At 39.8% G+C, this 14,328-nt stretch overlaps 1 protein-coding gene across 3 annotated transcripts in view; it reads left to right on the top strand.

Annotated features, from left to right (window-relative positions):
* The first annotated feature begins 900 nt into the window (after window positions 1-900).
* LOC140241634 (uncharacterized) overlaps window positions 901-14,328 on the top strand; it is a 28,109-nt gene continuing 14,681 nt past the window's right edge. For all 3 annotated transcript variants that reach the window (XM_072321373.1, XM_072321374.1, XM_072321372.1), the window contains exons 1-3: window positions 901-1,090; window positions 6,118-6,242; window positions 13,011-13,210. In XM_072321373.1, coding sequence (XP_072177474.1) covers window positions 971-1,090; window positions 6,118-6,242; window positions 13,011-13,210 — 445 coding nt within the window. In that variant the 5' untranslated portion in view covers window positions 901-970. The remainder of the gene's footprint in view (window positions 1,091-6,117; window positions 6,243-13,010; window positions 13,211-14,328) is intronic.

Raw genomic sequence — 14,328 nt, 5'->3', positions numbered from 1 at the left:
ACAGTGATTTCTTTACGATGTTTAAATCCTTAGAAATTAAATTTAAAATGCCCTATAAACGCGAATTTTATACTCTGTGTTTACAAAAAGCCCCTACCGTGCGAGGGGGTACCCCCCTCCCACACCCTCGCCGAGGATCTCACACCGTCATTAATGTACCCCCCCCCCGTATGTTATAATCACAGTCCTTCACAGTGATTTCTTTACTATGTTTAAATCCCTTGAAATTAGTTTTAAAATGCCCTATAAACGCAACTTTTATACTTTTTTTTTTTTTTAGAAAAAGGTCCCCACCGTGGGAGGGGGTACCCCCCTCCCACACCCTCCCCCGCTCTGTCGCTTCGCTCCCTCGCCGAGGATCTCACACCGTCAGTACCCCCCCCCCCGTATGTTATAATGATAGTCCTTTACTGCGATTTTTATGCTTATGAATACGTGCCACTCAAAATGTATGTATACATGTATAATATGTACAGTGTATGATGTAAATGTACATGATGATACAGGAAACAATAAAACAAATAAAAAAAGAATCTCGCAGGTTACATTTAGTGACAAAACGCACCCCACTTGACAAAAAGCTGGTGACGCCCCTGGAATTATTGCACAACAAGTTAGTTTAGTACAACTGTACTTCGTAAATATTGTAGCCGCATCGTTGTCAGCGTCTTCGAAAGAAGATGAATGCTATGCATGGCCAAAAGCGGGCGCACTTGTACATGCATACTAAGCTCACTGTGCATAATATACCGTGCCGTATATACTACGGCACTGTGCATATTATGCAGTGTGCATGTGCCGTACGTGCATTATGGGTCATGTCCGGTAAGCACCGCTAGCTACATGCGTAGGATATACACACCCCGCCCCACAACGCGAACAACTTCTGCGCGCTCTTTGGGCCAAAGCCAAAGAAAAGCATTTTAATCTGGATCTAGATCTGTTTGGTCTATACCTCCATTAGTCCAACATGTCGGCAACGGCGAATGGAGTTGATCCTGCACTAGTTACCAGGATTGTAGACAGAGTTAAATCCCAGGGAATTTTCGATCAATTTCGTCGTGATTGTCTTGGCGATGTGGACACAAAGGTAAGCGCAGCTCAGCCGTGCCCGTGGGCTGTGAGCATGTGTATGATTATGAGATGGAACCAGGGGTGGTATTCTGTAAGGATCCTAGGACAGCTCTCGCTCCTAAATACGCGATTGGTATTCTGTAACACCGCGCGTAGGAGGAGAAATAGGATAGTGACGTCAGCGATCCTTATTTCTCTCCCAGTTTAGGATAGGGGCGTAACTTGATATGTTAATTAGATGTAATTAGATGTTAATGAGATCTTAAGATAAGTGGTATTCTGTAAGCACAAGTAGGATCAAGTTTAGGAGCAAAAATAAGGATAGCCTCTAGGCAATCTTTCTGGCGCTTTATGCCGGGCTATTGCGTATACAGGCCTACTGACGACCTGCTGTCTCTTATTTTGTATGTTCATGAACAAGAAAATAAATACATGGATCGTATAACAGAGTTATCTGTTCCTCTCATACTGAGGATTCTAAAACTGCAGTCTATAATGTTCGAAACAATTGTATTCTTTATCTAGCTGGTATGTGTTTATTTGTTTGTTGTTCGCCATTTTCAATTCAATTCACACTTCATTTTATTCGGCACAAAATAAATCAAAAGTACATTATGTACACAATAACAACAAAAGCTATTATTATAATTTTTATTAATATTGTAATAATGACAATAATAATTAATATCATTATTAATATTATAATTATTATTATCATTTTTATTATTATCATTATTATTGTCATTATTGTTGTTATCATTATTATTATGCTCAACGTCCGCCCGAACGTCATGCGGACGCAGTGCAAGTAGCCTACCTTCGCCGCCCACATTACGTGACCCTCGAAGTCGTTGCTATGAAGATCTAGTAAGAAAAAGAAACGAACGCAGTGCGCTTCTAGGTCGCGTGAAGAATAAAGCAGGGCCGGCGGAACGTTTTTAAAAGCGTGGGGGCCTACTTCCGGGTTTCATGAGCTAACAAGAAGAAGAAGAGAGAGAGAAAAAAAGGTCTAAAAGGTTTAAGACGTACGTAGTGTGTGACAGTCCATGTACATGGGTTAACATTTTTTTATTTCAAAATGTAAGTGAACTTACGTGTTTATACGGTTACAACTCGTTATTCCGAAGGTTCATTATTCCGAATTTCATTTTCGAATTAACAAATCTTCGGAAGAACGAACCTTCGAAATAACGCCACAAATGTACGGATTAACGAACCCTTTTTCATTTTCGGATTAACGAACCTCTAGGTATAGGGAATTTGGGTGTTTCGGATTAACGAATCTTCGGAATAACGAACCTTCGGAATAGCGAACCTTCGGAATAACGAACAGCACCCGTTTATACAAGGATATCATGGAGCTATAGTAGCTCCATGTTTATATCTTTGTTTAATCTATCATTAATCTGATATCATTGCCCTGCATGTAAGTGTATACTACCATAAAGATAGGGGAGAGCTAGCGGGGAGAATTAAGTGGGACAAAAATTGTGATTTTATGAAGTTTCTCGAATAACTTTCTGATATTAATAATGGGGCACACATGTATCGGACCCAAAGATTTTTGATGCTAGCCACATAGCGGGTTGCTACGCAATATTCCTATACGTGTCGTATTTGTGTTATCATTGTTTGTTTGGTTTTTTTTTTTCTGGGAGAAGTGGAATATTGGTTCGGTTTAAGTGGGACAAATAGTAACAATAACCAAGACATTATTACAAGCATATCGATCATAGAATATTGTGAGCGCATGTGTGTGTGTGTGTGTGTGTGCATCTATCATTATTTTTTATATTTATTTAAGAAAATCTTATATATTTTATAATAACTTTGAATTAAGGGCGAAGTTTGGCATGCAGTGATGATATCCCAGTTTATCCCAACATCCTCCAAAAGTAAAAAAAAAAAAAAAAACTTTAAAAGCAAATTAATGGAAATCGTAAGGTCACATTTATTATGTTGGGCTAGCCTAAGTGCGTGCTAAAGCTTTGATAATCAAAATTGTATTCTTAACTGTAAAATTAGACTGACAAAACATTTTTAACTCCTCGCACAGTAGAGCTGCGTGAAGCGCGTGTTTGAGCAATGTAGATCTTGGGCGCGCATTGCGTAAAATTAGCCAGATGATTGGCTTATAGATACTGCGTCGGGTGTGTCCTGTCTTTCCTCATTAATATTCATTATTCATAAATGACTGTCCTAGGATAGGCTTAGGACAGGCTTACAGAATACCGATTTTGCCTGTCCTAAGGGTATCCTATTTTCTGTCCTACGCGCGCTCCTAGGATCGAAATAAGGATCGCGCTTACAGAATACCACCCCTGGGACTGGTGACAGCTGGTCCCGGTCCATCAGCTGTCCATGGGAAATTTAAGTTGTCTCATCTTATTCTTATCCCAGGCTGTAGCAAGTGGGCCCGTAAAGAGAATGAATTGATTATAAGGTAATGATCTGACTCATGATCAGGTTGGAGGCATCTTACTCTTAGGCCGGACGGCCGCAAACATAAACACCAACACGGTAGTGAGTATGTGGGAATACGTTAAAATGTTCCCCCACCACATTGCACACTGACTGCACTGCATGACATGTAACTATACACAGCCCAGTCGCTGTACATGGTACGTCGCGACAGGGCTGTACGCGCGCGACCACCAACCACTAGGAGAGCGACGTAATCGTATCACGATAGCTTTGACTTTTGATACTTACGTTCATTTTTGTCACCTCAAACCCATCGAGTATACTCTTCAATATTTACTCTACATCTAATGCTATCAGTATTCAAATGTACAAAATGAAACTTACCGAAATTGATCATCATATCCAGCATGTCCACACCGTACACAATCTTTCACGCCAGGCCAAGTTTAGATATCGGGTGGTCACGTGATGTGAATGCCCTTTCAAAAGGTCGCGCTGTCGACCGTGCTGTTACACTCAAGCAGCGTACGCACGGTTACTAGTATACAGCTATAAACTGTACTGGGCTTGGCGGCGGCTGGCGTCTGGTCGGGCCAGCGAGGAACATTGAGCTCCTGCAACGACGAAGCGCGACGGTCAGGAATTGCGCCAGAAAGTGTCATTTATTTGTTCCACGGACTTATCGCAAGTGGTCTCCATGGACCCATTGTGGCGAACTATTCTTCTATAATAGAAACATGCATTTAACGTGAGTAAAGTATTCTGTTTAAAGGAGAAAAGTATACATGTTCCTAAGTTTTGTAGTTGTGTTGAGGTTCCTCACTTCGAGGCTGCATGCCGTGCTCGTCGGACGCTGTTTTCGCATAGCGTAACAGTGTCTGGTCGGGCTACATGACATGTAACATGAGCTGCCCCTATCAGACAATGCTGATGTCTTAATATACATTTCGGTTGACCGAAAAGATCGGTCTGTATCTGGTCGTCGGGGATTGTATTCCGCGGAGGCTGTGTCTGGCTTCTGATGGATCCTACCCAGAGCGATAACGTCAAAATAGATAAATAAATAAATAAAAGACTCCTCTGGACAGATGGATCTTTCTGTCTAACTTAACAACATTTCGGGTGTGTGTGCTGGTGTGGTGTGAAAGCCTCATGACTCTTGATGCAATAATCCCTTGTCGCAGCTCTTGAGTCTTACTCTTAGTCTTACTCGAAGGTATTCCCAGGTTCGATAGTTGTGCCGCTCTCGTGCAGTTAGGCAGCTGCAGAAAAATCTGTCTTGTGAATATCACTGGAAGTCTAATAGTATTCCACTAGAGAAAGGTTCTAGGAAATACTGCAATCCTAGTAAAAAGTGAAATGTAAGTGCCTGTTTCAATGTTTGGAAGAGTTTTAGTAGTAGGCCCAGATCCAGTGCAAACAATAAATAATTCAACCACAACACTGTCCAAAATCTGACCGCACCGCCCGCTACATGTGGATACTGAATAGAAACTACAATGTATATTAAATATAAAATACCCAATTCTACTAATTCTACACCTAGGTTTGTAGGTCAATAGCTTGAGGGCTGAAGGACATTGTTTTGCTCGGGGATTGGATTTCAACCTCGCACCTGGGCCCCCTTTCGTAAAAGATGTTTGGATAGCAACTCATGCTGGAATGATAACTTCCCATAACAACAGCCACTCAGGAAGCTGGATTCTTGTCCATACCATGATAATTGCCATTCCAGCAAGAGTTGTTGTCTAATTAGTATCATATCAACTTTAATCAAATGGGGCCCATGCTGATAACAAAATTCCAGAAGAAAGAAGAAGATAAAACATGTAATGCTAGATTTGTGAACAGGTCAAGTATTGAATGGCGACTGTATGCTTAAAGGGAAGGTAAACCCAAAGAGCAATGTGGATTGAGTGAAAGCAGCAACATTAGTAGAACACATCAGTGAAAGTTTGAGAAAAATCAGACAATCGATGCAAAAGTTATGAATTTTTAAAGTTTTGGTGTTGGAACCGCTGGATGAGGAGACTACTACTAATGACGTATGAGTGGACAACAATACAAAGAAAATATAAAGGATATTCAACAAAAATTCACTTTTCTAGAATTATGAAAGAGCAGTGGACCAACCGCTTTCAGAAAGCAGGGGGAATAACTGCTACCCTTAACATATGTCAATATCAAGTTGATGGAATTTGTAATTTTCATGAAAAAATGGATTTTTGTAGTATTTTCTTTATATTTTCTTGATATTGTAGTCCACTCATACGTCATAACCTCTAGTAGTCTCCTCATCCAGCGGTTCCAACATCAAAACTTTAAAAATTCATAACTTTTGCATCGATTGTCCGATTTTCTTCAAACTTTCACTGATGTGTTCTACTAATGTTGCTGCTTTCACTCAATCCACATTGTTCTTGGGGTTTATCTTCCCTTTAACAATGAAAAACAAATACTGCAAATTTTCATGTAGTGTCGTGTCATTATTGAGGCAAAGTAGCATTACTACTATTCAAGGCCTGTTAAATTTTGTGTCAAATGCATCACTGACGTACTATTTTTCACATCTGTCAGTTCTAAATGAACTTGATGATGTCACTTTGTCTGTCTTTGCAGCCAGCGTATCAGAACCTGCGATCAAGGGTGGAAGGTTATGTTTCCACTTTCCTAGCAAAGTTCACATGGACTCCTGACATGAACAAAAACCATCTGAGGAACAGCCTGAGACGACAAATCACTGAGTAAGTGGAATGAATACACTGTTTAATGTTGGTAATTGCCTGTGATGCAAAACTATGTCTTTCCTAGTGAGTTATACTTTCATTTCTTGCAGTGATATTCTTCTGGGATACCAGTGGGGTAGTCCACAACTTGGAAATTTTGGCTTGTTGCATGCAACAAAAAAGAAAAAAGAAGAAATTAAATTATAAAACCCCACCTCCTTCCCCCCCCCCCCCCAAGCCCCTCTCCTTAAGGGGGGAAAAAAAGATGTGTTGTGCATGCTTGTGCACTTGTGCGATATCACAAGTGAAGCGTTATTCACACAAGACCCTGGCTGCCAGAATGGGCCCTGAAAACTTCAGCCTCGAGATGTTCTCAATGGTGCTGTTATGGCTGACCTTTTAACGTTACTTTGATAAAACATTGAATGAGCTGTGATCCAAAATTTTCAGCCAGCATATTTGGTAGTGTTCGGACAAATGCATGTTTGACTTATATCTGAGGTTTAATTGTTAGTATGTTTCTGTTTTTATTTTTTTTATGCCTCCGCCAACGAAGTGGTCGGAGGCATTATGTTTTCGGGTCGTCCGTCCGTCCGTCCGTCCGTCCGTCCGTCCGTACGTCCGTCCGTCCGTACATCCGTCCGTCCCGTTTTGTTTTTGTCGATATCTCAAGAACCGTGTGGTGGTTTTACATCAAACTTGGTATGAGGGTATATCCTGGGGGGATGATACTTTGTTTGGATTTTAGGGTCACGGGGTCAAAGGTCAAAGGTCACGGGTTATTTTGTGAAAAAAAAGGTTGAAAATTCATGTTTTTCTCCATATCTCGCAAATGGTTCAAGGTATCTTCATGGAACTTAGTATATATGCTTGTTCCAGTGGGCAGTGATTATCTAGGGAAAATGGGGGGTCATGCTTCAAAGGTCAGGGGGTCAAAGGTCAAGGTCAACTCCTCAAAATATCACTACTTTCCTTATATTTATGCAATGCCTAAAGGTTTTTGGTGTTTTTTTTAACTTGATGTATGCATGTATTACCCAATATATATTCTGTGGGAAGTTTCTTGCCAAAAGGTCAAGTGAAAGTGCTGAATTGCACTTTTTCCTCCATATCTCAAAAGTAACTCAAGATATCATGAAATTTACATATTTATGCATGTTCAACCTAACAGTGATTCTCTTTGGAACTGTGAGGTCAAAGGTCAAAGGCCAGGTTTAGATAATGCTATTTTCCCATTTAATACTGAAATTATACTTTTTCTCAATACCTTGAAAATTACTCAATGCATAAACTTATAAAAGGGTCAAAAGTCAAGTAAAAATCATAAGTTCCCCAAATACCTGCACTCTGACATTTTAATCATTCATCCAATTGAACCTAGTTCTAGGAAAGTGAACATTCAGCACATTTGTGGCAAACCTGTCATTTTAATATTTTCCAATTGTGTGAAACTGTCATCACACATTGTCAAGATATTGTACTATAGACCTATTAGGAGAACCATGCATTATGGCGGAGGCATATCAGTCGCCGTAGCGATATATCTAGTTTAAAATGTGATTTTCAGGTATTGGTACACTTTAACATAAATGCACAGGAAGGATAGTACACTGTTAGCACAATTCCCGCCATGGTGTCAATCTTATGGTAGTGCTCTGATCCAGCACCTTACAATGCAGCACATCTATATTGGTCTTGGTTTCACTTTATTCAGACTTCAGGAATTTGTGATGATGCATGCAAAGGAAACAAGCCAAATAGCTCTATCACACACACACACACACACACACACACACACACACACACACACAAATCCAACTCAATAAATTGTTGATGGTTTTGCAAGCTCTGTTTGATAGCCAACTGTATGTTTTCCATCTGAAGAGGGCTGCATACCTCTACAGAGTTCATAATAACAAGCATTGAGTCATTGAACTGTATGTCTTTCAAGTATTGTTCAATGGTGTGATCTTTCTCCATTGGCTGGTTCAATCAAGTAGCATACTGTACACATGAATGTATGCCATTTATACATGCATAAAATTTGCTATATATGAATGACCGCAGATCTGACAAAGTAACAGAATGGCTGATCACATTTATATATTCATATATATATAATCACATACATTGTATATATTCATATATATATAATCACATACATTGTATATATTCATATAATCACATACATTGTATATATTCATATATTCATATAATCATATATTCATATATTCATATATACAGCTGTATTCACATTATCATATAGTCCTATATGTAGTATGGACCTATTGATCATTTGTGATTATTTGTAATTATTTGTAATTATACAGTTACAGACAAGCCTGATTTCACATAGACCATGTACAAAGTACAGCCGGGCCAAAGGCGGGGCCTAAGGCCGGACCCAAGGCCACGGGCCTTAGCCCGGAACCAGGGGCCCAGAGCCCAAGTGGGCCCCGGCCCAGGGGCCCAAAGCCCAAGTGGGCCCAGTGGCCCAGGGGCCCAAGGCCGGGCCGAGGCCAGGAGCCTAAGGCTGCCACCAGACTGAGACCACTAGGAGTACCAGTCATGACTTGCTGTGATAATGATGTGACAGGCCTGTGCATACACATATTATGTAAATACACTGTACAGGGCTGTGCATATTATGTAAATACACTGTACACTAACTATACACAGTCATGACTTGCTGTGATAATGATGTGACAGGCCTGTGCATACACATATTATGTAAATACACTGTACACTAACTATACACAGCCCAGTCGCTGTATAAATCGCGACAGGGCTGTACCTGAGCAGCCCACAACACAGAGCAAACACAAAGCAAATTTTACGATTGCATTTAGTTTTGATACTTGACATCATTTTTTGTCACCTCAAACGCATCAAAGACAATCTTTATTAATGAGACTTCATACCGTACCTGTTTTCCTGGGGTTATTTGTGGGAATTCTGTGATCTGGGTACTATTCGCAAATCTAACAACATGTGAAAATATAAAATCCTGATCATGTAACATGCATGTGTACGAACTGTGTTTACTGCTGTATTCCATGAACATGAATTCAACAACTACTGTTATATCCTGTAATATGAGCTGCCAGGACAAAACTCACATACGCTCTGATTCTGTATAGCAATCACTTTCAAAGCAATGTATTGATACATTTCTGCCAGCTAAAAATTCTTGGATGTTGGTTCACCCATGTGAACGGGTACAGAAACTGAAGCCTAGGTGGTGGGTTAAGCAGAATTGCTGCTGTCCTTGCAGTCCCACTCATATGTTTTCATGTTAGTCTAATGCTAGTTTGTGGCAATAAGAGAGTGTGCCAAGCAGTTTGCCAAGCAGGGATTCAGCTGGATGTCAAAAGTGATTAGCCATTCTGATACTTGAATTTAACAATACCATTTAACAATTCCATACCACCTAAAACCCCAACCCTATCAAATTCATTAGAATTTCTGCTATCAAAACAATGATAGGATAATCTGCAGACAAAGTAGATTTTTTCTGTCACAAATCTGCTGTTACTGTGTTATTACCTCCGCCAAGGGGGAAGGTTATGTTTTCATGACCGTTGGTTTGTTTGTTTGTTTGTTTGTTTGTTTGTTTGTTTGTTTGTTTGTTAGTTAGTTAGTTAGTTAGTTTGTCTGTGTGCAAAATAACTCAAAAAGTAGGTAACGAATTTTGATGAAACTTGCAGGAAAGGTTTAGATTGATACAAGTAACAGATGATCAAATTTTGGTAGTGATCTGAGAATTTTGGAGGAATTTATGAAGGATTTTTGATATTTTGGCAGGTAGGGTCAATGAACTTGGGAGTATTTGAGGTTTGCATGCGCGCACTAAAGTGCGTGCTCTAGTTTCTGCTAGGGCGAGGCGCGCCGTGCAGCTGAGGGTTTATGACGTAACAAAGGCTTCTATATTGGGAAATTGGGCGACTTTCAGCACACAATGCTGTAAGTATGTATGGGTGAAAATCACTTCTATGGAAGAACAAGATCAGTGGTGGAAATGAGCTGCATGCTTGGCGGAGGTCTGCGCTCTCAGAGTGCTTCTGTAGTTTTGAATGTCTTCCTCTGTGAAAAATGTGAAATCAATGAAAGGAAAAAATATGGTACCTGGTAAATATTAATAGCTGTGCACGTTATTCACACATGTACTATACAATGTATGACAGTAGCATATATTCAGTCACAAAAAAAACACTGATACATGTAAAGGAGTTAAAGAATCAGCAGACATAGTTTTACAAGATGTATTGCAGAGTTCAATTAGTATTAGTATTAGTAGTTTGTAGTAGTAGTAATAGTAGTAGAAGTAGCAATGATGATAATAATGATAATGGTGGCTACTTGTATAGCGCACAGGTCCGCTTTTTAGTGCTCATGGCGCTTCATAAATGAAAAGATAGATATAACACATGTTCAAACATGACAACAGAGAAGAAAATGGCAAACAACAACAAACACATACCAGATAAAGAATACAATTGTTCCGAACATTATAGACTGCAATTATAGTCCTCAGTGTGAGAGGAATAGGTAAAGTTTTGAAGTTTGGATTTGAATGTTTCTGTAGATGACAATTATAGCTGTACACACAGAGAAAATGTTCCAGTTAAAGAGGAATGTAGTCATACAAAGTGTATGTATTTCACATTTTTGTCCCCGCCGAACGAGTTCGAGCAGGGGGCTATGAAACGGGCTCCGTACGTGTGTGTGTCCGTCTGTCCGTCCGTCTGTGCGTCCGTCCGTCTGTGCGTCCGTGTGTGATCAAAATGTTCAAAATGCTACTCCTTCGCCATTTCTAACCCGATTTTGATTCTGTTTGCTTTATATGATAGCACTACATGGGAGCTTTGAAACTTCTATACAGAATTTCAGTTGTGACCTTTGACCTTGACCTTTGACCTGTATTGTACATTGCCTACAAAATGCTACTCCTTCGCCATTTCTAACCCAATTTCGATTCCGTTTGCTTTATGTGATGGCACTAGGTGAGGGCTTCAAAATTTCTATACAGAATTTTGACCTTTGACTTCTTTGACCTTTGACCTTGATTTTTGGTCTATATTGTACATTTTGCTACAAAATGCTACTCCTTTGCCATTTGTAACCCGATTTCAATTCCGTTTGCTTTAAGTGATGGCACTAGGTGAGGGCTTCAAAATTTCTACACAGAATTTTGACCTTTGACTTCTTTGACCTTTGACCTTGATCTTTTTACCTACATTGTACATTTTGCTACTAAATGCTACTTCCGGCGGGGACATATATTACGCACCGCGTAATTTCTACTTTTCCTTGTTCAGTATTTTCAATCTTTCATATCCATATGCAATGGGCATAATGGACTCATTTGCATATCATTTGCATAGTATGCTATCATGGGGTGTGAAAGTATGCTGAGTGTTGACATATAATAGGTCATCCACTCATTGTATCCCCCGAACAGAGTTCAGAGGATACTATGGATTTGGCCTCGTTGCGCCGCGTCCGCCGCAGAGATTTTCTTGTGAGCACTCTACTGGCTGCAGTTCTTCTTAGATCATCTTCAAATTTGGCATGAAGGTGTGTTATGGTAAAACGAAGACGCCTATTGTTTTTGGTGATGGTGCCCTCGCGTGTTCCGTCTTTATACATGAAAAATTAGATTTAACAGGGTCTGTTTGTGTGTGCGACGCTGGCCTTGCTTCGTGACCAATTTTTTTTTATGCCTCCGCCAACGAAGTGGCCGGAGGCATTATGTTTTCGGGTCGTCCGTCCGTCCGTACGTACGTCCGTCCCACTTTGTTTTTGTCGATATCTCAAGAACTGTGTGGTGGTTTTACATCAAACTTGGTATGAGGGTATATCCTGGGGGATAATACTTTATTTGGATTTTAGGGTCACGGGGTCGAAGGTCAAAGGTCACAGGTTATTTTGTGAAAAAAAAGGTTGAAAATTCATGTTTTTCTCCATATCTCGCAAATGGTTCAAGGTATCTTCATGGAACAGATATATGCTTGTTCCAATGGGCAGTGATTATCTAGGGAAGTTGGGGGTCATGGTTCAAAGGTCAGGGGTCAAAGGTCAAGGTCAACTCCTCAAAATATCACTACTTTCCTTAATGCAATGCCTGAAGGTTTGTTTTTTTTAACTTGTTGTACAGTGTATGCATGTATTACCCAATATATATTCTGTGGGAAGTTTCTTGCCAAAAGGTCAAAGGTCAAAAGGTCAAAGGTCAAGTGAAAGTGTTGAATTGCACTTTTTCCTCCATATCTCAAAAGTAACTCAAGGTATCATCATGAAACTTACATATTTATGCATGTTCAACCTAACAGTGATTCGCTTTGGAACTGTGAGGTCAAAGGTCAAAGGCCAGGTTTAGATAATGCTATTTTCCCATTTGATACTGAAATTATACTTTTTCTCAATACCTTGAAAATTACTCAATGCATAAACTTATAAAAGGGTCAAAAGTCAAGTAAAAATCATCAGTTCCCCAAATACCTGCACTCTGACATTTTTAATCATTCATCCAATTGAACCTAGTTCTAGGAAAGTGAACATTCAGCACATTTGTGGCAAACCTGTCATTTTAATATTTTGCCAATTGTGTGAAACTGTCATCACACATTGTCAAGACATTGTACTATAGACCTATTAGGAGAACCATGCATTATGGCGGAGGCATATCAGTCGCCGTAGCGATATATGTAGTTATATCATATAACACCGATTCATTACCGATTCACACTAAAAACTCCTTTAATTAATGTACTGATTAAATTTCAGATCAGAGATGCTGGCTTCGGGAGTCGAGAGAATCATTGAACAAGTCGTAGACGCCCAGGTGCAACACATATTTCTCCCCCGCATAGAGGCAGTCGTCAAGGAGTACCTCCACAGTGACAACAAATCTTCTACCAGTGGTGATCCCATGGTTGCGGAGACTTTCAAAGCAGTGGATGGCAGCTCTGTGACCCCTCAGCCAGGTGAGTATTTTAGGATTACCGTTAGGATAGGGATTATGTGAGCTGAAAACACAACAACACAGTACCAGAGGTGGATAAGACTATGCCTTGCATTAATTAAATGTGGAAATTTTTGTGTATTTTGCGCTAATTTTGGCCAGCGCGAATTTTAAAACCCGCGAAAATATCTTCGCAATTATCTTTACAAATTGAATTTGCTGAATGGCATGCACCAATCATGGAGTGGGAATTCAAATATGTTTTTGAGCCACTCACTGCAAAAGATTGATGGTGCGAAAATATTGACATTATCAGTACTTCTGTCAGGTCTCTGATATCTTGGGTAATGAGGTGACTCTGTTGGAAGGGTGTCTGGCTTGCAATCGAATGGCTCAGGTTTGGGTTTTGATTCAAAGCCAAGTGAGTCTTGCTAATCAATGGTGGGTGTTACCATGTTGTCCCCTCTGGTAGAGGCAAAACATGTGACATTATTATTCGGATATGATATAGAATGGAGGTCCTTGTGTGTGACAGAGTCGCAACAGATGCATTCAAAAGAGCCTGCTTCATTCATTCATTCATCGCACAGAGCAGGGTGCATAACCTGATGAGGTGGTCCCACCCAAAAATGCTATGGCCCCCATGGAAGACCAGCAGCACTATTTTAATGATAGTGCAGCTCAATGTGGGTTTTTAAGATATATTGTCTTGTACATTTGGAAAGTGAAAACAGACCAAAAAAAAAAAAAAAAAACTCTACCAAGAAATTAACACTGCTAAATAGACATATTAACAATAACAAGAAATGTATCACACCCATTATGTATTTAACAAAATGTTGCATATTTTGTAACTTCAAGATTACTCTCGAATAGAATGATGTTATTTACACAAGGGTATGAATGATGTCAACTGTAATTTTACAGTACAATTTATGTCAATGAGAAAAAGGATAGAATAGCAAGATTACCTTCATCAACTGTCATGCATAAATCTGTCATGTCAAGTAATATTCTGCACTGTCAAAGAAGATTTGTATCAGCAAGTCATCAAGTCAACCTCAAATCATCATGACTTGGCTGAGTGAAAACTGTAGTGACTTTTTTTTTTCCACAGTGATCTGAGTTTGAATCTGATTT

The sequence above is a fragment of the Diadema setosum genome, chromosome 18 (genome assembly GCF_964275005.1).
Source record: "Diadema setosum chromosome 18, eeDiaSeto1, whole genome shotgun sequence".
Taxonomy (NCBI): Eukaryota; Metazoa; Echinodermata; class Echinoidea; order Diadematoida; family Diadematidae; genus Diadema; species Diadema setosum.
Note: the sequence above shows the minus strand (reverse complement) of the source record. Positions and strands in the feature narration are given on the sequence as shown.